The sequence below is a fragment of the Symphalangus syndactylus genome, chromosome 11, assembly GCF_028878055.3.
Source record: "Symphalangus syndactylus isolate Jambi chromosome 11, NHGRI_mSymSyn1-v2.1_pri, whole genome shotgun sequence".
Classification (NCBI taxonomy): Eukaryota; Metazoa; Chordata; class Mammalia; order Primates; family Hylobatidae; genus Symphalangus; species Symphalangus syndactylus.
The window spans coordinates 120,050,028-120,073,325 of NC_072433.2; the positions used below are offsets into that span (position 1 = coordinate 120,050,028).

Here is a 23,298-nt window from a genome sequence, read left to right on the forward strand (position 1 = left end):
TTTTCCCCTCATAAATTGTGATAGTTTATTCTAGAGGAATTAGAAAACATAGATAAAAAAGTGTAAGGAATTTGAAAGTCACTTGTTCAACCATTATCCAAAAATCATATAGACATTTGTCTTACCACTTTCTGAAAACTTTTACCTGTTGATATTTCATTGTATGAATATCCCATAATTTATTTAAGCATTTCTCTGTTATTAACCATTTAGGCTGTTTCTAGGCATCTACTATTACAAATAATACTCTCCCAATATCCTTTTGTGTTCATTTTTGTTTACTTAGTATGATTTTTTTTTCCCCTTTATGAGAAATTTGTTTCACTGGAATTTTTTTTCTTTTCTTTTTTCTTGTTTTTTTTTTTTTTTTTTTTTTTCTTTTTGAGAGTGCAGTGGCCCTATCTCAGCGCAACCTCCACCTCCCAGGTTCAAATGATTCTCATGCCTCAGCCTCCTGAGTAGCTGGGCTTACAGGTGCGCACCACCATGCTCGGCTCATTTTTTGTATTTTTAGTAGAGACAGCGTTTCACTATGTTGGTCAGGCTGGTCTCGAACTCCTGACCTCAAATGAGGCCCTGGCCTCTTTCAAAGTGCTGGGATTACAGGCGTGAGCCATGACACCCGGCCTTAACTAGAATTTCTAAATCAATTTATGTATTGCTGAGTTGGTTCCTGGAAACTTTCAACCATAAACTATGGGCAATTTTTAAAGGCTAAAAATTATTTTATGTAAATGTTTATTAGAAGTTTAAGAACAGAAAATACTTATGCAAGTGTAATGACCTGACTTCATGGGATATAGGAAGAGCAGGGCTCTATGTTTAGCCCTGCCACTCTGAGACCGGTGCAGATGAGACCGGTGCAGATCCCTCATCCCTCACTTCGCATGCTAGTGGGCACCATTTATCTAGTTAAAATGTTGCTAATTTAATCTGAGGCTGTTGAAATAAAAAAAAAATTAGTAGTAGTCTTTCCACTCTTTGATGTTCTTTCTCTTAGGTAATTTCTAATGCAAAGAACACAGTCCAAGGATTTAAAAGATTCCATGGCCGAGCATTCTCTGATCCATTTGTGGAGGCAGAAAAATCTAACCTTGCATATGATATTGTGCAGTTGCCTACAGGATTAACAGGTATAAAGGTAAGGTTGTCAAGTTAATGCCTTATAATTAAAATGCATTATTATATTTTATCAGTTCAATATCTGTCTGTACCTTTCTGATGTCAGATTGTAATGAAAATGCTTACAGATGCTTAGGGAAAGCTTTTTTCTAGTAAAGACTATTTGACATTTTTTGAATGATCTGGATTTTGGTTGGGAGCCGTGTGTGGTGCTCTTAATATGGGTTGGAGGCCTGGGTAGTGATGGTTTGAAATTAATACTGCCATTGCTGCTTGTTTTGCTCACTGATGCAGTGGGCTTTTTAGCATGATTTTAGGGAATGACTTCTGGAAGAGCAGGCAAAGGAATCACAGTTTTTTTTTGGTTTTTTTTTTTTTTTGAGATGGACTCTTGCCCTGTCACCCAGGGTTGCGGGCAATGGCGTGATTTTGGCTCACTGCCACCTCTGCCTCCTGGGTTCAAGCGATTCTCCTGCCTCAGCCTACCAAGTAGCTGGGATTATAGGCGCATGCCACCACGCCTGGGTAGTTTTTTGCATCTTTAGTAGAGACAGGGTTTCACTGTGTTGGCCAGGCTGGTCTCGAACTCCTGACCTTGTGATTTGCCCGCCTCGGCCTCCCAAAGTGCTGGGATTACAGGCGTGAGCCACCGCGCCTGGCAGGAATCACAGTTTTAAGTCACTAGCAGATAGATGGGCATACTTCTTGGAGATAGGACTTAATTTAGAAAGAGATGTTCTTTTGGGGAAAAGTGAGTTTGATCTTTATCTCTGGTACATCTAGTAGAGTCTCTGTGAAGTATGCAGTGAACTGATCACAGAAAAGAGCTAAGAGGCTGGGAGATGGATAGGGTGGACACATTTGCCTTTCTTGCACTCAGAGGTAGTAAGAGGAATTCACTAGGCGGGGTGGGGGCGTGATTGGCTTTCCAGGCAGGTGAGTTTATGGAGAGATTTGGTTTTGGAGGCCAAGAATCAGGAGAACAGGCTGGAAAGCCAAGAGATGTTGAGAACCATGAGAAAAAGGTAATCTGCTGTTGCAGTGTAGCTGATAATTTAGTTGTATTTAGGAGTGAAAAATTCTGAAAACTAAAGAATGATGACTTAAAATATCTGTGGTAATTAAGGACAGTTTGAATGGGATAGTAAAAGGTGAAGCTGAAGCACAGGAGAGAGAAAGGGGTTAAAAAGGGAGGTGAAGAAATGTGCAATACTTACTAGAAATAATAAATAAATAAATAGGATAGGTATTGGCAGATTTAGTCATAAGCATTGCAAGAACCAAAGGAGAAAAAGACTAGGAAGAAGATTTGGGAAACAAGTAGATGCAAGTCTGAAAGTGGTGGAATTGACCTCAGAATTAGGCAAATAGCAGGGAAGAAAGAGATAATTTAGAAAGGGCACCAGGAGGGATATTTCCCCATCTTTATCATGCAATAAAGTAAGAACTGTTCAATTCTAAACCGTAATAAATTGTGGTTGGGTTGGGGGGTGAGAAGGTGTCACGCAAGCTGAGTTAGGGCAGCAGCTAAAAGAAGAGAGCAACATGTTCTATTCTGGATTGTAATTGGGGAATATGGGCATGTGGGATGGGTTGGTATTGTTTTAGGCAGTCTTTCAACATTTAAAATTCGTAACTGTTATCAAAGTTGCAGACTTTTATCTGGAATAGGGCTTTATCTTGAAGCTTTGTTCATTCATTATTGTTACTTACTTTAATTTTTTTTTTTTTTTTTTTTGAGACAATCTTACTGTGTCGCCTAGGCTGGAGTGCAGTGGCATGATCTAGGTTTACTGCAACCTCCGCCTCCTGGGTTCAAGCATTTCTCATGCTTCAGTCTCCCTAGTAGCTGGGATTGCAGGCATGGACCATCACATGCCCAGCCAATTTTTTGTGTTTTTAGTAGAGATGGGGTTTCACCATGTTGGCCAGGCTGGTCTTGCAAGTGATTTGCCCACCTCAGCCTTCCAAAATGCTGGGACTGCAGGTGTGAGCCACTGCACCTAGCCCATCTTTTATTATTTAATTCAACCAGTATTTATTGTGCCAGGTCCTGTTCTAGGTGCTGGAGCTATGGCAGTGAACAAGCAGACAAATGCATGTCCTCGTATTAGATTGAATCCTAGTTGTGGAGATGGATAATAAACAGTACACACATTAAAATACACATAGTATGTCAGACATTAAAATAGTTTCTACCAGCAGCCTCTTTATGGAGGGGCAGTGTGGGTCATGGTGAGCTACACTGATTTGTCTTTGCAAAGGAACTTTTCTTAAGATTTGTTGTTTTACACTGTGCTCATTCATCTCCAAGTATCGTGTTTGGTTGAAAGCTAAAATAGGCTAGGCATGGTGGCTCGTGCCTGTAATCCCAGCACTTTGGGAGGCTGAGGCAAGAGTACTGCATGAAGCCAGGAGTTTTGAGACCAGCATCGGCAACAAAGCAAGAACCCTGTCTCTACAAGAAAAAAAGAAATTAGCTAGGTATGGTGACATGTGCTTTTGCTCCCCACTTACTTGGGAGGCTGAGGCAGGAGGATTGCTTAAACCCAGGAAGTTAAGTCTCCAGTGAGCTGTGATCATGCCACTGCGCTCCAGAGAGAGAGAATGACAGAGAGACAGACCCTACCTCCAAAAAAAAAAAAAAAAAAAGCTAAAAGTGACCTTCAAGGTATTACTTCAAAAACTAGCTTTTTTTTTTTTTTTTTTTTTTTTTTTTTTTTTTTTTTTTTTCAATCCCCTCTTGAGATAATGTTGCTTTGATAATGGGAAGCATTGTTCATCTAGGACATGAAGAAAGAAATATAATAAGTCTAGGCCCCTGTGTTGTTTTCTTGCAGGTGACATATATGGAGGAAGAGCGAAATTTTACCACTGAGCAAGTTACTGCCATGCTTTTGTCCAAACTGAAGGAGACAGCTGAAAGTGTTCTTAAGAAGCCTGTAGTTGACTGTGTTGTTTCGGTGAGTTTGATCCATATACATTATTGGGAATTTGCATGAAGAAGCAGAGAGAAGAAAGCTGCTAATTTCAAGTAAAGTTGTTTTTTGTCTCAGGTTGTAATGGTTATTTAAAAAATTTGTCAGGCTGGGCGTGGTGGCTCACGCCTGTAATCCCAGCACTTTGGGAGGCCAAGGTGGGTGGATCACCTGAGGTCAGGAGTTCGAGCCCAGCCTGGCCAACATGGTGAAACCCCGTCTCTACTAAAAATACAAAAATTAGCTGGGCGTGGTGGTGGGCACCTGTAATCCCAGCTACTCGGGAGGCTGAGGTGGGAGAATCACTTCAACCCGGGAGGCTGAGGTTGTGGTGAGCTGAGATCGTGCCATTGCACTTCGGCCAGGGCGACAAGAGCAAAACTCTGTCTCAAAGAAAAAATTTTATGAAACTAGTCTTCATTTTCTTACTCTCTTCTGCTGCTTGGCTTTTGCTTAGGCCTCCTTTGTTATTCTGCCTATTTAAATCTCTTCTGTTCTTCAAGGTGCATTCATCTCAGCCTGCCCACTTCTTCCTGGATTTTTTTCATAGCCTAGCATAGCACGGGTTAGCCACTCATTTGTTGAATTAGTTGAATACCCCTAATTGTAAATGGCACTTGTTCTCTATTTGTATTTGCTGTTGGTATCTAGCGTTAAAGACAAAGGTAAGGATTGGGCATGGTGGTTTAATCCCAGCATTGTGGGAGGCCAGGGCAGGAAGATCATTTGAGACTAGCCTGGGCAACACAATGAGATCCCTGTCTTCACCAAAAAAAAAAAAAAAAAAAATTAGCTGGGCATGGTAGTGCACACCTGTAGTCCCAGCTACTTGGGAGGCTGATTCGAGCCCAGGAGTTTGAGGCTGCAGTCAGCTGTGATCACACCACTGCATTCTAGCCTGGACAACAGACTGAGACCCTGTCTCAAAAAAATTATCCAAAACACAAAGACATGGCAGCAGTTGACTTTATCTTTTGCATATATCTGTTAAGATGGAAGCCTGGCTACTGTAGCTTTGTGCTTTAGTATGGTGGAATCCTTAGGGACTGTTGAAATATGTGTGGTTACATTGGCTTTGCCACCGAATCTCCTCATTCTGCAATTGTTACCTGATACTTTAGTTTTGTGGCCTCTTTTGTCTTAATGTTGGTGCATTGATTGGCAAAGCAAGGACTGTTAGGTGGCTTTTTCACCCTAGAGTCTGTTGCCTGGCGGATTCCTTGGTCCTTGATTATTGTAAAGTAGAATTGACATTTGTCAGAAAGAATTGGATTATAGTTGTGTACACCATTCTGGGGATGGGCTTTATTCTTTATAGAAGAATGAAAATTCTGTGTTCCTTTAAAAAGCTCAGATTCAGTGACCTTGATTCCCCAGTGGCTGATACACCAGATCCTGTATTTCTTAGATGTTTCCTACCTTTCCTCAGCTCTCCATTGGTCTCCCAGATTTGTTTCCCTTCCTCCATCTAGTGTCCCTAGCTTTGATCCTGCATAACACTCTGTGTGGGAGTAAAATTTATGTAAAATACTGGAATGCCTAAGTGTCTTTTCCAGTTTTGGGTATCAAGTTAAAAGGTGTTGAGTCATGTTTGGGCGGGGCCTCAAGATCACACTTGAGTTTTGGTAATTTGCTTAGGAGGGTTCACAGCCCCTAGCATATAGCTATTCTCTTGCTAAGATTTATTGTAGTGAAGGAATACAAAGCAAAATCAACAACGGGAAAAGGCACATGAGGCAGATTCTGGAGGAAACCAGGCACAAGCTTCCCAGAGTCAGCATGTGCTTAACTCCAGCAACAGGTTGTAACAATACGGGTGAAATGTCCTCTACTACAGGAGTTCTGCCTGAGCCCGGTCCAGGGATTTTGTTTGTTTGTTTGTTTGTTTGTTTTGGAGACTGAGTTTCACTCTTGTTTCCCAGCTTGGAGTGCAGTGGCATGATCTTGGCTCACTGCAGCTTCCATCTTCCAGGTTCAAGCCTCAGCCTTTGGAGTAGCTGGGATTACAGGCATGTGCCACCACACTCAGCTAGTGGTTTTTTTTTTTTTTTTTTGTATTTTTTATAAAGATGGGGTTTCACCGTGTTGGCCAGGCTGGTCTCAAACTCCTGACATCAGGTGATCCATCTGCCCCGGCCTCCCAAAGTGCTGGGATTACAAGCGTGAGCCACCACGCCTGGCTAGTCCACGGTTTTTATCAGGGGTCGGTCACATTGGTACCCTATACCTAGCATGAACCAAAATTCCAACTCCCAGAAGGAAAGCCGGTAGTCAGCACAAGCTACATGTTTATATAAACAGCTTAGGTACAGTGAACCACTCTTAATCATTTAGGGAAACTTTTTCTATTGATTTAGTGAACTGTTTGTGAATCAAGATCCTAGATGCTAGGCAAGGACCAACATGCAAGCAGGCGTTTTCTAAGGATAGCAGTTTCTGGCCTTTATATTAACTCTTCTCTGTGGTCACTACTTTAGCTGTTGGTATTTTGGTCTGCCATGTAATGAGTATATGTAAGGTAATGGTATGGCTATTTGTTTATCCTAACACTGTTTACTAAATGTTCTAACTTTTCCCTACTAGTTTGAAATATTTTCTTGATCATATACAGAATAAATTGCTGTAGGTATTTGATGGCGTTCCTGGATTTTACTAACTAAAATTAGAATCTATAATACAGTAAACATTCATTTTTTTTTTTTTTTTTTGTAGGTTCCTTGTTTCTATACTGATGCAGAAAGACGATCAGTGATGGATGCAACACAGATCGCTGGTCTTAATTGCTTGCGATTAATGAATGAAACCACTGCAGGTAAGGAGGACCGTTGATTATTTTTTTGACTTGGTTAATCTTGAAGGTTGTGAAATTTTAAAACCCTAGGGTTTCTTGCCCTTTATTTTGCTTTCAGCACTGCTGCTCTTGCTTACCACCTGTGTCATGGTGTTTTTGGATACTGTGTCACTTGTGAAGAATTAATCTGACCAGTGCTTTTTGTGTACCTTTATAGCATGCATTTTGGTATTTAATCACATGCTTGTTGGGGAAGGAGCACACTTAGCGTGTGGAGCAGTGCTTTGGGTTAAAGACTGGTCTTCTCTTAGACTTGTGGACTGGTAGAGTCAGAGGAATGGGACATAAAGGAGCATCTCATGGACAGAGCATGTGGGGTGTTAACATATCATAGGGGTAGAAGAGATCCAGGAAAATATATTTGGAAAATGGGGGAAATGGCTTGGGGAAAATTGTGCCAAAGTCCATTGGCGACTGTAAGGAAGTCTAAGTGAATGTCAGTATTTAACTCTTGGAAGATAATCTTTTTCTTGAATAAATTATACAGTGCTTATAAAGAATTTGATTTCTAAAACATAACACATGTAGTCGCATTCATTATATATAAAACCTCTTTTTTCCTGCTTAGATGAATTTTATTTACTTAGATGTTGTTATGTTTAATTTTTGTGTTTTTTCTTCTGTAGTTGCTCTTGCATATGGAATCTATAAGCAGGATCTTCCTGCCTTAGAAGAGAAACCAAGAAATGTAGTTTTTGTAGACATGGGCCACTCTGCTTATCAAGTTTCTGTATGTGCATTTAATAGAGGAAAACTGAAAGTAAGTATATGTTTTTTTTCCAGAAGACTGTGTTAGTAGTATGGTAATTATAAAATTTTGAGGGACAACAATTCTTTCTCATCTACAATATCGGAGAAACAATACATACCTTACAGGGTTATTCAGAGGATTTTTTTTCTTTTCTTTCTTTTTTTTCTCTCTTTTTTTTGAGACAGAGTTTTGCTCTTGTTGCCCAGGGTGGACTGCAATGGCGCGATCTTGGCTCACTGCAACCTCCACTTCCCAGGTTCAAGTGATTCTCCTGCCTCAGCCTCCCTAGTAGCTGGGATTACTGGCATGTGTCACCATGCCCGGATAATTTTGTATTTTTAGTAGAGACGGGGTTTATCCATGTTGGTCAGGCTGGCCTCAAACTCCTGACCTGAGGTGATTTGCCTGCCTCGGCCTCCCAAAGTGCTGGGATTACAGGCGTGAGCCACCACGCCCAGCAGGAGGATTTTTTTAACATGTAGTTCCTTGGTGAATTTTACACTGGGGATTGAGAGGGTGGTACAGGTGCTCTGTTCTCTTGCTTTTGAGGTTTTGAGTGTTCTGGAAAAGGGGTTTCTTTTGGATTCCAAAACAAACTGGACTAGGAATTATAGATTTCTGGAAAGCCAAAAGTTTAAGCAGTTTTGTACACACAGAAGTATAGAAGGCAGGGAGGGGCCAGAGGGTGATCTCTGTCATAGTTGAGTTTGCTGGTTTATGCTAGTTCCACCGTAGGGTATAAAATTCTCTGTCTAGATGATTTTATCTAGAATTTGGTGAAGAACCAAGGATTTCTCAAGTGTTTGCTTTAATTATTTGAATTGTATATTAAAATTCTTGGTGCCAAGGTCTAAATTGACCGCCTTGTACCTATTGGAGATTGGTGGAGAGGGATTACCCAAAACTAAATATTTGGTAATTTTGGAGGAATTTTGAGACTTTATTTGTTATGGTCTTGTTTCTTTGAAAAATAGACGTTTCCACTTTATTTTCTGGTTTATATTATTTCTAGGTGGTTTTGTTTTTAAATAAAAGAAAGCGAATCTTTTAGATAATTGGGAAATGAGAGATTTGTGATTTTGCTTTTTGACAGCTGTAAATGGTGGACCAAATGTAATTCTCAGTGTTTAAACTTTAATTACTAATAGAATTTCTAAGATCTATGCTATGCTTTCATCTTTTTAAACAGAAGACTCTGGTTATAATTTAGCCTGGCTTTGGATCAGAATGATGTGTATTAGTAGCCATCTGCTTCTGTTTTTCTAAATTGTCCTTCAGTGTTACCTGTCACCTGTCAGTTTTCCAATCCTTTTGATTACTTTTAAATTATAAAAATATTCATTACAAAAATCTCCCCAAATTGGAAAACATTTATGTGTAAAGAGAAGTCTGGGCAACATCGTAAAACCCTGTCTCTACAAAAATTAGCTGGGTGTGGTGGTGTGCCTGTAGTCCCAGCTACTCTTCAGGCTGAGGTGGGGGAATCGCTTGGGCCTGGAGTTTGAGAACAGCCTGGGCAACATGGCGAAACCTCATCTCTGCAAAGAAAATACGAAAATTAGCTGGATGTGGTGATGTGTGCCTGTAGTCCTAGCTGCTTGGGATGCTGGGGTGGGAGGATTGCTTGAGCCTGGATGGTCGAGGCTACAGTGAGCTGAGATTGTGCCACTGCACTCCAGCCTGGGCAACAGAGTGAGACCCTGTATCAAAAAAAAAAAAGAAAAGTTATTTACAATCTTACCATTCTTAATAGCTTGGTGTGTTTCATTCTAGTTTTCTAAGAAAACAGAATTGGAGTCACTATATTTAGCTCTGTGTCCTGTCCTTTTTTTTTTTTTTTTTTTTTCAGTTAACATACTAAGAAAATTTCCCCCATGACGTTTAGCATTCTTTGAAGAGATGTTTTTACTGGTTTTATTCCTTCATAAGGATGTCATCACTTACTTAGCCTAACTTCTATTACTGAATCTAATTAGATCTAGTTTGCTTCTAATCTGTTAGAGATTTGGAAATGGGTAACCCAGGCTAATTAGACTTCCAGGTTAAATAGAAACACATTGCTGTGAGCTAAGGCTTTAAGGAATCCTTTGGTAGTAAACTGCAGAGAGTTGAGCCTTTGGTATTACTCAGTTTTGTGACAGTGAGTAGACTAGAAGTATGTACGTGACATGTTAGTATATTTTACCTTGGACATGTAACTGCTAATGGGAGTCAGACTGGTACAGTGGGGAGGGCATGGACTTCGGAATTAACGAGATTTGGCTTTGAATTCCACTTCTACCACTTACTAGCTTTGTGAACTGCAGTTTATCTCATCTGTCCAGGTCTGTAGCATTATCTGTAAATTGGGGATTATAGTGCCTATTTTTACAGTGTGGGGTAATAAGGATTAAATGATGTATACATTGCTTTATTTTAACCTTAATGTAACCCTCCCTCTTTTTTTCTAAATAAACAACTTACCAGGCAAATATATATCATCTGTTTCAAAATCGATTGGTTGTTAGATTAATTCTCATTTTTTCCTTAAGGTTCTGGCCACTGCATTTGACACGACATTGGGAGGTAGAAAATTTGATGAAGTGTTAGTAAATCACTTCTGTGAAGAATTTGGGAAGAAATACAAGCTAGACATTAAGTCCAAAATCCGTGCGTTATTACGACTCTCTCAGGAGTGTGAGAAACTCAAGAAATTGATGAGTGCAAATGCTTCAGATCTCCCTTTGAGCATTGAATGTTTTATGAATGATGTTGATGTATCTGGAACTATGAATAGGTAAGTATATTAATATTTCGATGTTAAAGTGAAGAGTGAGTCTTCTCCACATACATTAACCTTTAATTGGCTAATTGTTAAAATCATCATGGGGGTTATATGATAATTTTGGTTCTATTTAAAAAATTCGAAGACATTCAGGACCCTGCTTTTTATATAAAGTTGGGTCTGGTTATTCTAATAATGTACACTAATGTTTTTGTTCTGATTAATTGAATATTCCAATGTGTTGGTAGTTCTTTACATATGCATTTGTTATACACGAGATTTCAGTTTCCAAAAAATCAGGGCAAAGGGCTGTAATGCAGAATTGAATTTAATTTACCCAGTGATTAAGAAATTGTAATTTTTTTTTTTTGAGATGGAGGTTTTTGCTCTTTTGCCCAGGCTGGAGTGAAGTGGCACAATCTTGGCTCACTGCAACCTCTGCCCCCAGGTTCAAGCGATTCTCCTGCCTCAACCTCCTGAGTAGCTGGGGTTGTAGGTGCCTGCCACCACGCCCAGCTAATTTTTGTATTTTTAGTAGGGACAGGGTTTCGCCATGTTGGCCAGGCTGGTCTCGAACACCTGACCTCAGGTGATCCACTCACCTCAGCCTCCCAAAGTGTGAGGATTACAGGTGTGAGCCACCATGCCCAGCCTTAAATTTTTCTTTTTGAAAGATTCGGATTCACTTGAGGGTGACAGCTCTTTTTGTGTAGTGCTGCGAGAATTCTGGATAATTGACATTTCGGGGTTATCCTCAGAAACACCCAGAGTGTTATTGTTGCCTGGTTCGGTTGCTTGGATGATGGGAGTAAGATATTCTTTTGGCTGTGAACTCTACTGGTAGAATTCAGGCAAGACTAATGGTGTATTTGGAGACATGTGCCTGAGCTATCCGTAAAAAAATTGAAATGGTGTTTATTTTGCCTTGTATCCAAATTTTTAGTCACCTCACCCACTACTTGCAAGAGATGGCTTTCATTTTTGTTAAGCAGCAGTCTTGTGTGTGTGTATGTGTGTTCCATGAAGTCTGGAGGTAAGCCAATATGTTTCAGAAATTGTTAGTGAAATGTTACGTGTTTGTAAGAGCTAAGTAGATACTTATTAAGTAGTTTAAATTTTTTAAAAACTGAATTTGCCTGTGTGCTGTTTTTTAAAAATAGTTGTGGCCAGGTACGGTGGCTCATGCCTGTAATCCCAGCACTTTGGGAGGCAGAGGCGGCGGATCACGAGGTCAGGAGATGGAGACCATCCTGGCTAACGTGGTGAAACCCCTTCTCTACCAAAAATACAAAAAATTAGCCAGGCGTGGTGGCGGGCGCCTGTAGTCCCAGCTGCTGGGGAGGCTGAGGCAGGAGAATGGTGTGAACCTGGGAGGTGTAGCTTGCAGTGAGCCGAGATCGCACCACTGCACTCCAGCCTGGGCGACAGTGAGACTCTGTCTCAAAAAAAAAGTTGTACTGTGATGGGGCGTGGTGGCTCACTCCTGTAATCCCAGCACTTTGGGAGGCAGGCGGATCACTTGAGGTTAGGAGTTTGAGACCAGCCTAGCCAACGTGGTGAAACTCTGTCTCTACTAAAAATACAAAAACTAGCTGGGTGTGATGGCAGGCGCCTGTAATCCCAGGTACTCGGGAGGCTGAGGCAGGAGAATCGCTTGAACTTGGGAGACGGAGGTTGCAGTGAGCTGAGATTGTGCCACTGTACTCTAGCTTGGGCAACAAAGTGAGACGCTGTCTCCAAAAAAAAAAAAAAAAAGTTGTACTGTATTTACATCATCAGAATACATAGTTCTTATATGTTCTATATTATAGCCTTCATTTAGGGTGATTATTGTTGTTATTCTTTTGAGACAGGATCTTACTCTGTCACCTAGGCTGGAGTATAGTGGTGTGATCTTGGCTCACTGCACTCTCTGTGTCCTAGGCTCAAGTGATCCTCCTGCCTCAGTCTCCTGAGTAGCTGGGACTACAGGCACATGCCACCATGCCTGGCTAATTTTGGTATTTTTGTAGAGACTGGGTTTCACCATGTTGCCCAGGCTGGTCTTGAACTCCTGGACTCACGTGATCTGCCTGCCTCAGCCCCCCAAAGTGCTGGGGTTACAGGTGTGAGATACCGTGCCTGGCCCCCTTCATTTAGTCTTTAACATTCACCTTTGTTTAAATCGATTAAACCAGATTATTTGACATTATATTTCTTTTAATTAATGGTTTCTTCACTTAAAAAAAACTTGAGGTGAAATTCACGTATTATAAAATTAAGCATTTTAAAGTAAACAATTCACTGGAATTTAGTACATTCACAGGGTTGTGCAATGGCCACCTCTATGTAATGGAAAAACGTTTTCATCACCCCAGAATAAAACTTCATACCCAATAGGTGATTATTTCCTGTTTTCCCTTACCTCTGGTCCCTGGTGATCAACAGCCTGTTTTCTGTTTCTGTGGATTTATTTATTCTGGATATTTCATATAAGTGGAATCATGTAATATGTGTCTGGCTTCTTTTGTTCTAACTTCTCAGTGTAATGTTTTTGAGGTTCATCCACATTCTGTATCAGTACTTAATTTGTTTTTTTGGGCGGATATTATTTTCTTGTATGGATATACCATATTTTATTCATCCATTCGTTTGCTGATGGACATTTGGGTTTCTACTTTTTAGCTATTGTGAATAGTGCTGTGGACATTTGTGAACAAGTGCTTGTTTTCAGGTCTTTTGCTTATATACCTAGGAGTGGAATTGCTGGCTTATACAGCAATTCTATGTTTAACTTTTTGAGGAATCTCCAAACTGTATTTCTCAGTGATTACCCCACCAGCGCTGTACTGGGTTTCAGTTTCTCCACGTCTTTGTCAGCACTTATTTTCAATTTTTTGGATTATTTTAGTAGATTACTAGCAGCTTTGTGTTAATTCATCTTTTTGATGGTTGGAAGTGCATTCTCCTGCAGATTCCTAAGGGATAGCACATGTGAATAGTGTTCCTTAAGTTCTTGCATGTTGGTGACAGTTTGCCATGTTTATACTTAAAAGTCACTTTAGCTGGATAGAACATTCTTAGCCTTTCTTTCCTTGTTGAGGATCTTAAATGCAGTAACAATCTATTTTCTTTTGGTGTATGACATTGCTGTCAAAGTGTGACAGCATAGTTTTTAGATATTTGTCACTTGTTCTTTTTGCTTAGATGCCCAAATGTTTTTGAGTTTTTTTTTTTTTTTTTGAAAGTCCATTTGGGTGTGGTGGCTCACACCTGTAAACCTAGCACTTTGGGATGTTGAGGCAGGCAGATGGCTTGAGCTCAGGGGTTTGAGACCAGCCTGGGCAACATGGCAAAACCTCGTCTCTACCAAAAATACAAAAAAATAGCCTGATGTGGTGGCATTCGCTTGTCCTGGCTACTCGGGAGGCGGAGGTGGGAGGATCACCTGAGCTTAGTAAGTTGAGGCTGCAGTGAACCATGATCACGCCACATTGCACTCCAGCCAGGGTGATGAGAGTGAGACCCTGTCTCAAAAAAAAAAAAAAAACCTCAATAATTTTACTACAGTATGTTTTGATGTTGGTTACTTTGCATCAGTTTTTTTCCAGTACACAGTGTGCCTTTTCAGTATGTAGTCTGACGTTACAAATTAATTAAAATTTCTTAAGTTTTCTTGAATTATATTTTCTGGTATTCTGTTATAGTGCTGTGGTTTTCTCTTTTGGGAATTCCTACATAATTATGTTGGATCTTCCTTGCTTATCTTACATATTTTTTTTTTTTAGTTTGCCTGTTTTGGTCCAGTCCTTCATGGCATTGCTCTTGTGTACTGTTTAGTTTTCATTTCTGACATTTATTCTCATACTTCTAATTCTGTTCTAGGTCTTTCTAATTCTGATTTGTTCTTTCATTTCCTGTATCATTTTTATTGAGATATAATTCACGTACCATAAAACCTTACTATTTTAAAGTGCACAATTCCAAGGTTGTGCAACTGTGACCACTATTTAATTCTAGAATGTTTTTGTCACCCCAAAAAGAAACCTTATACCCATTAGCATTTACTCTTCATACCCTAGGCAATTACCAATATGTTTTCTGTCTCTGTAGATTTGCCTGTTCTTTTTTTTGAGACAGTCTCAGTAGGTCACCCAGGCCAGAGTGTAGTGGTATGATCTTGGCTTGCTTCAACCTCCACCTCCCGAGTTTAAATAATTCTCATGCCTCAGCCTCCTGAGTAGCTGGAATTACAGGTGTGGGCCACCACGCCCAGCTAATTTTTGTATTTTTAGTAGAGATGGGGTTTCGCCATGTTGGCCAGGCTGGTCTTGAACTCCTGACCTTGAGTCATCCACCCGCCTCTGCCTCTCAAAGAGCAGGGATTATAAGTGTGAGTCCCTCTTTTGTTTTTGTGAAATATTTTAAAAATGTGGCTTAACTTTCTGAGATGTTTTCCCTCCCTCTTCTTTTATGTTTACTGTGTTGTCCTGGTTAGTTTGGATTTTTTAATCAGTAGTTTTTCTTCAGTGAGTTCTTTTTTCTTTGAAGATAACTTTAGGTTGGGCCCAGTTTGCTGTGGTCCCTGAATACATTATTTTAGGGCCTTTTATACTTGTTTTGGAGCATGCCAACCCCTGCTGATTTCAGCTGCTGTTTTCAATTTGGCCCTCTGAGTTAGATTATTCTGGAGTTTTCAGGTCAATTATATGCCCTTTTGTTTACTTCTGTTTATTTTACACAGAGCTGATACTAAGCAGGAATTGTAGTTGTGGATAGTTTGTCTCTGCCTATATGTATTTTGAGGTTTGTGGGCATATTTCATTACCTAGTTTTGTTGTAGGATTGTTTAAGCCCAGGAGATGCAGGCTGCTGTGAACCACGATAGTGCCACTGCACTCCAGCCTGGGCGACAGAGGGAAAGCCTCTCAAAAACAAAACCAAAAAAAATCCGCATCAAATTATCACATTATTCAGCAGTTATATTTCTAGATACATATTCAAGAGAAATGGAAACACATGTCCACAGAAAAACACATATGTGAATGTTCATTGCACTACTCATAATAGACAAAAAGTGGAAACAACCCAAATGTTCATCAGCTGATGAAGTGGATAAATAAAACATGCTATGTCCATACAATGGGATATTTTTGGTACTTGAAAAAAATGTAATACAGATACATACTAAAACATGGGTGAACCTTCGAAAGTTCATGCTGCTGAAAGAAGTCACAAAAGGCCACATTTTGTATGATTCTATTTATATGAAATGCCCAGAATTGGCAAATCTGTAGAGACAGAAAGTAGATTTAGTGGTTGCCTAGGGCTGTGGGAATTGAGGAAAGTAACGGTTAAGGGTGATGAAAATGTTCTTTTTTAGACTGAAAATGTTTTAAAATTGATTGTTGCGATGCTTGCACAACTCTGTATAAAGTCACTGAATTGTATACTTTAAAAATATTTTTGTACCAAAACCTCATGCCGAAAAGTCAATAATTACATACTTTATTTTTATTTTTTTAATTTTTTAAATTTCTTTTTGAAACAAGTTCTCACTTTGTCATGCAGTCTGGAGTGCAGTGGTACGATCTCAGCTCACTGCAGCCTCACTCAGGTTCTAGAGATCCTCCCACCTCAGACCCCCAAGTAGATGGGAGTATAGGTGTTCACCGACACTGTCGCCTGGCTAATTTTTGTATTTTTTGTGGAGACAGGATTTTGCCATATTGCTCAGGCTGGTCTCAGATTCCTGAGCTCGGCCACCCTCCTCAGCCTCCCAAAGTGCTAGGATTACAGGTGTGAGCCACCTCACCCGGACGGGAATTATATACTTTCAATGGGTGAATTCTGTGGCATGTAAATTATATTGCAATAAAACTTTTTAAAAAGAAACTATCAAAAAACCTCTACTGTCCAGGCGTGGTGGCTCACGCCTGTAACCCCAGCATTTTGGGAGGCTGAGGTGGGTGGATCACCTGAGGTCAGGAGTTTGAGACCAGCCTGGCCAATATGGGGAAACCCCATCTCTACTAAAAATACAAAAATTTGCCGGGTGTGGTGGTGGGTGCCTGTAATCCCAACTACTTGGGAGGCTGAGGCAGGAGAATTGCTTGGACCCAGGAGGCGGAGGCTGTAGTGAGCCGAGATAGTGCCACTGCACTCCAGCCTGGATGACAGAGCAAGACTCTGTCTCAAAAAAAAAATACAAAAAAAAAAACAAAAAAAATTAACCCAGGCTTGGCGTGCACCTGTAGTCCCAGCTACTCAGGAGGCTGAGGTGGGAGAATTGCTTGAACCTGGGAGGCAGAGGTAGCAGTGAGCTGAGATCGTGCCACTGCACTCCAGCCTGGGTGACAGAATGAGACTCCATCTCAAAAAAACAAATAAAACAAACAAACAAAAAAAACTCTACCGCTGTATCTATCTTCTTAACAATCTTTTCCTTTGCTTTTCACAATTTTGATTTCAGATAGTTTCAGACATGAACAAAGTTGGAAGAATTTTACAGTGAATGTCCTTATCCCACCACTTAGGTTCTACTGATAACATTTACTGTACTTGTTTTATTACATATTTGTTCATATATCCTATAAAGCCATCAATTTTTAATTTATTATTATTATTTTTTTTTGAGGTGGAGTTTTGCTCTTGTTGCCCAGGCTGGAGTGCAATGGCGTGATTTTGGCTCACTGTAACCTCCGCCTCCCAGGTTCAAGCAATTCTCCTGCCTCAGCTTCCCAAGTAGCTGGGGTTACAGGCATGCACCACCATACCCAGCTAATTTTGTATTTTTTGTAGAGATGGCATTTCTCCGTGTTGGTCAGGCTAGTCTCCAACTCCCAGCCTCAGGTGATCCGCCTGCCTCAGCCTCCCAAAGTGCTGGGATTACAGGTGTGAGCCACTGCGTGGCCTGGCCTCAATTTTGTTTTTAGCATATCTCAAAGTAAATTGCATCTGTATACTTCTTACAGAAACTTAAATTGCGGACATCTATAAATGTAGACTTCTCCCCAAATACTAAGGTTTGCATATTAACCAGAATTCATTGTTTTTTGGATATGTTTTTATATGACACACTCAGGTTTTAAGTGCTCATTTGCTGAGCTTCAGCATACACATATATCTTTGTAACTAATGCCTTTATTATGAAATAGACCATTATGTTGGAATGTTTCCTCAGGCTTCCATAACCACTGATGTGCTTTTTGTATTTTTCAGTCCCTAGATTAAATTTGCCAATTCTGTAACTTCTTGTAAGTGGAATCATGAGGCATTTTTTAGTCAGCATAAAATTGAGATCATTTGTTTGTTTCATGTGCCATTTGTTGTTCTTCTGTATTGCTAACTACTGTGCCATTGTAGGTTTGTTATTGACGGACAGTGACTCTTCAGCTTTTTTTTCTATTAGAAGTAAAACATTTTAAACTTCTAACATGTAAGATCTCTGGTTGCTACACATCTCACCAGTATTGATGTTAGCAGTCCTTAAGTTTTGCATGCTCTGGTGGGTGCATTCTATACTTTACTATTCTTTTTTTTTTTTTTTTTTTTCTTTTGAGACAGAGTTTCACTCTTTTTGTCCAGGCTGGAGTGCAATGTCCTGATCTCAGCTCACTGCAACTTCTGCCTTCCAGGTTCAAGCGATTCTTCTGCCTCAGCCTCCCAAATAGCTGGGATTACAGGCATGCACCACCACGTCTGGCTAATTTTGTATTTTTGGTAGAGACGGGGTTTCTCCATGTTGGTCAGGCTGGTCTCAAACTCCCGACTTGAGGTGATCCACCTGCCTTGGCCTCCCAAAGTGCTGAGTTTACAGGCGTGAGCCACTGCACCCAGCCTACTATTCTTTTTTATTGAGATGTAATTTAATAAAGTTACCTCCTTTTCCCTTTTTTTTTGGAGAAAGGATACCTATTGCCTAGGCTGGAGTGCAATGGGTTGATCATGGCTCACTGTAGCCTCGACCTCCCAGGCCCAGGTGATCCTCCTGCCTCAGCTTCCTGGGTAGCTAAGACTACAGGTGTGCGCCACCATGCCTGGCTGATTTCTTGTATGTTTTGTAGAGATGAGGTTTTGCTGTGTTGTCCAGGCTGGTCTTGAACTCCTGGGCTCAAGCCGTAGCTTCATGATGTGTTGGGACTACAGGCGTGAGCCACTGCATCCAACTAGAAGCCACCCTTTTAACGTGTATACTCAGTGATTAAAAAAAAAAAAAAAATTTTTTTTTTTTTTTTTAGTATTTTCGTAGAGCTCAGCAGCCATCATTACAACTAAATTTTAGAATGTTTTCATTACTTCTTAAACCCTAAATGAGTGAGTAATCAGGCTGTGAAAAGACATTGAGCAACCTTAAATGCGTATTGCCAAGTGAAAGAAGCCAATTTGAAAAATCTGCATACCGTAGGATTCCAACTATATGACATTTTGGAAAAGGCAAAACCATGCAGATGACCGGGTGCGATGGCTCATGCCTTTAATCTCAGCACTTTGGGAGGCCGAGGCGGGTGAATCACTTGAGGTCAGGAGTTCAAGACCAGCCTGACCAACATGGTGTGAAATCCCATTTCTACTAAAAAAAAAAAAAATAATAACAAAATTAGCCGAGCGGGGTGGTGCCCACCTGTAATCCCAGCTACTCAGGAGGCTGAGGCAGGAGAATTGCTTGAACCCGGAAGGTGGAGGTTGCAGTGAGCTGGGATTGCGCCACTGCACTCTAGCCTGGGCAACAAGATTGAAACTCCGTCTGAAAACCGTCCCCCGCGCCCCCCCAAAAAAAAAACAAACTGTGCAGACAATAAAACAGTCAGTTACCTGGAGTTTGGAGCAGGGAGGGATGAATAGTTGGAGCACAGGGATGAATAGGGATGAATAGTTGGAGTACAGTGAAATTATTCTGTATGTTACTGAAGTGGTGAATACATTGTTAAAACTCATAAAACACTAATAGGAACTATCATTTGTCAGCATTGACTCATTAATTGTAACAAATATACCATACTAATGCAAGATGTTAACAGAGGAACTGGGCTGGGAGTGAGGAGGGGATGTATGGAGATTCTTTATGTTCATTTCTCTGTAGACCTAAAACATCTAAAAATGTGTATTAATATAAAAGAAAGAGACATGGTTGTGCATGCCTGTAGTCCCAGCTACTTGAGAGGCTAAGGTGGGAAAATCACCTGAGCCTGGGAGCTCACTGCTGAGGTTGCAGTGAGAGTGAGCCAAGATCGTGCCACTGCACTCCATTGTGGGCAATAGAGTGAGACCCTGTCTCAAAAACAAACAAACAAAAAACAAACTCTGTACTCATTAGGTGTCCTTCCCATCTCTTCTTCCCTTTAGTCATTGGTAGCCACTCGTCTCCTTTCTCTGGATATACCTATTCTGAATATTTCACATAAATTTTTGTTCTTGTTTGAGTTCTTTAACCCAGCATAATGTTTTCATGTGTTGTAATATGTATTAGTTCTTCTTATTGTATTCATTTATTTGTATTGCTTTATACAGTTGATAGGCATCTGGGTTGTTTCGGCTGCTTGTGAACGTTGATATACCAGTTTTGTGTGTGAACATGTGTTTTCTGTTCTTTTGGCTATATACCTAGAATGGAATTGCTGAATCATATGCTAACTCTCTAACGTCTTGAGGAACTGCCAAACACTTTTCCCAAGTGGCTGCACCATTTTCATTTTCTATTACCTGGGAATGTATGAAGGATCCACTGTCTCCCACATTTTGCCAGCACTCGTTGTTACCTGTTTTTTATTATAGCCATCCATTCCACATAAAAGTGGCATGTGATTTAATGTACTGTGTTTTTTTGTTTGTTTGTTTTTTATAGAGGCAAATTTCTGGAGATGTGCAATGATCTCTTAGCTAGAGTGGAGCCACCACTTCGTAGTGTTTTGGAACAAACCAGTAAGTATTTTTGTGATTGAATTTGTTTGCGTATCTCAGACTCTTTGGAAATTGTTATTTATTATCTTACTTTTGCAAGCAGTGATAGAAATTTTTATTGTATGAACTAGTTCAGTAGTATATATTAAACTTTTTTTCAATCTGTATCTTCCCCCTGCTCAAAGTAATCTTTTGAAATGTCTAGGGAAATCTAATAAAAGTTTCTCCAAGAAACCGGATTCAGACTGAAAGTTGGATATAAGCCTCACAATTATTTAATGGTGGTAAATATTGTCTTTTGCGATGCTGATATGGTAGTCTTACAAGCTTTTCTGTCAGTGAATTCTTCCCTAGCTGGATGAGAGCTACAGCAAAGGGGGAAGGTAGGATAACCACATACTTATTTAACAAGATGCTTTAATTTTGTCTCAGGCTAAAAGGTGACTGTTTGATTTAGGAATATATACTAATTTTCCTAAAATCTTTCTTTGACAGACCATTTACCTGGACTTCACTGTTGTGTTGATTGCTATTTCAGAGTGTTGAGATATACTGTCAGCTTGGCACAGGCTTTCCTCTTTAATTAGTGATGATGGCAAATGGGCTTATTTCCACACTGGGAAAGCCCATTTCTTTAAATAGCCCTTCCCAAGAAGTTATCAATGGTTGTTAGATAAAATGTGACCAGGAAATCAGGTGATATTAAGAAGTATTTTATGAGCAACAGCAGATTCTTGATACACACCTTCTTTCTGATACGAAGAAACTGTACCTGTATTTTATTTTTTATTTTATTTTTACTTTTTGAGATGGGAGTCTTGCTCTGTCACCCAGGCTGTAGTGCAGTGGTTCAATCTCAGCTCACTGCAACCTCCGCCTCCTGGGTTAAAGCAATTCTCCTGCCTTAGCCTCCTGAGTAGCTGGGATTACAGGCATGCGTCACTGCTTCTGGCTAATTTTTGTATTTTTAGTGGAGACGGGGTTTTACCATGTTGGTCAGGCTGGTTTTGAACTCCTGACCTCAGGTGATCCGCCCACTTCGGCCTCCTAAAGTACTGGGATTACAAGCATGAGCCACCATGCCTAGCCTCTACCCGTGTTTTAATATGGACTATGTTTATGCCTTGGATTAGAACACTGGAGTAGCTGGATGTGATTCTTCTTTTTTTTCCTTTAATGTCAGGTCAGAGTAACTCAATGCTTTGAGGCCCTTATATTTTCCTGATGGCTAGTGTATTTGAATGTTTGGTCTGTTGATGTTTTAACACTTGTTTGTGTGAGATTGTGTAAGAAATTCAGGACCTGTACACTGCAGTACATTTGAGTATTCCTGGCCCTCACCTCCTAAATCCCGCTAGCTACCCTTCCCCCATTATTTTGAGAATTAAAACACCTACTTGTTTCCAGATGCCACATGCCTCTGTGAGTGTGGGCATGTGTATATGTGTTTGTGGAGGTGAGTGAGGGAGTGGAGGAGTTTCGTTATACATCTGAGTTATTTCATCATGGTAAGATGTTACTGTTCTTTCATTAAAAAAAATATGTCTAATGCTTTAAAAATAGAGTTAAAGAAAGAAGATATTTATGCAGTGGAGATAGTTGGTGGTGCTACACGAATTCCAGCGGTAAAAGAGAAGATCAGCAAATTTTTTGGTAAAGAACTTAGTACAACATTAAATGCTGATGAAGCTGTCACTCGAGGCTGTGCATTGCAGGTGAATATTCTTTCCTTTGTAGGTAACCATTTATAAATCATTGTAACAAGATGGCAGTGGTTTATGTATCTAACAACCTGGGGTTAGCTCAGGGTGATTTCAAGGTGTTGAGATTCCAAAACCTTTGTTTTAAAATAGAGGTGATGTTCCTAAAAGTAACTGTACTCTATAGCACATAAGATGAATTAATTGACTAGAAACATAGGTAACTCGGAGCCTAAAGTTTGACTAGAAGTCTGGCCTGTTACCTATGTCTATATGAAATAGTGTACATCAATTAAATAAGGGCTGGGGTTAATAGAAAAATAAGGAATAGCTAGATTATATAGGTAATTGACATGATAGAAGTTTGTAAAACTGTTCAGACACCATTAAATTACTAATATAAATATTTTTAAAAGACCATTGATTTTCTGAAGTAATTTGTAGGTTTAGTGATATTATCAGTTTATAATGTCTATACTTGTTGAATGGAACTTTTGAAAATTATTATTCTAGTGCGCCATCTTATCGCCTGCTTTCAAAGTCAGAGAATTTTCTATCACTGATGTAGTACCATATCCAATATCTCTGAGATGGAATTCTCCAGCTGAAGAAGGGTCAAGGTATGATGTTTATTAATCATTTATATACCTAAAGTTAGTTGACTATTAGGTCTGAATAATATGTTACTCTTCATTTCAGTTACATAAATCTGTAACATTTTATCATAGTGCATGAAGGAAAGTGGTCATTTATTTTAGTCAGAATAAATTTGTGTCCTTAATTAGTTTCTCACACTTGATTCTGCCGAAATCATTGGTGCCTTTTATGTGCAGATTGACATATTCCTTTTTTACTGACTTTATATGTAAAAATTCTTGGGAACTCTTATAATCTCGAAATAATACCAATTGAAAAGAGAAAGAAACTAACTATACAATAATTACAAACCTAGAACACATGGGTAAAAGTGTTAGGAATATCCTGAATTTGTGTTTTTCTCTTTTTCCTCCATTCAGTGACTGTGAAGTCTTTTCCAAAAATCATGCTGCTCCTTTCTCTAAAGTCCTTACATTTTATAGAAAGGAACCTTTCACTCTTGAGGCCTACTACAGCTCTCCTCAGGATTTGCCCTATCCAGATCCTGCTATAGGTAAGTAAAGAGTTGGGAATTTAAAAAAAAAAAAAAAAAAAAAAAAAGCACTGTGGCTCACAACTGTAATCCCAACACTTTGGAAGGCTAAGGTGGGAGAATC

At 39.8% G+C, this 23,298-nt stretch overlaps 1 protein-coding gene across 4 annotated transcripts in view; it reads left to right on the top strand.

The window, feature by feature from the left end:
* Positions 1-23,298, top strand: part of HSPA4 (heat shock protein family A (Hsp70) member 4) — a 54,107-nt gene that overhangs the window by 16,484 nt on the left and 14,325 nt on the right. For 3 of the 4 annotated variants that reach the window (XM_055299486.2, XM_063612429.1, XM_055299487.2), the window contains exons 3-11: positions 1,001-1,141; positions 3,963-4,085; positions 6,813-6,912; positions 7,578-7,711; positions 10,234-10,478; positions 20,290-20,366; positions 21,909-22,060; positions 22,559-22,665; positions 23,062-23,195. In XM_055299486.2, coding sequence (XP_055155461.1) covers positions 1,001-1,141; positions 3,963-4,085; positions 6,813-6,912; positions 7,578-7,711; positions 10,234-10,478; positions 20,290-20,366; positions 21,909-22,060; positions 22,559-22,665; positions 23,062-23,195 — 1,213 coding nt within the window. The remainder of the gene's footprint in view (positions 1-1,000; positions 1,142-3,962; positions 4,086-6,812; positions 6,913-7,577; positions 7,712-10,233; positions 10,479-20,289; positions 20,367-21,908; positions 22,061-22,558; positions 22,666-23,061; positions 23,196-23,298) is intronic. The other variant, XM_063612430.1, reaches the window with a different exon arrangement.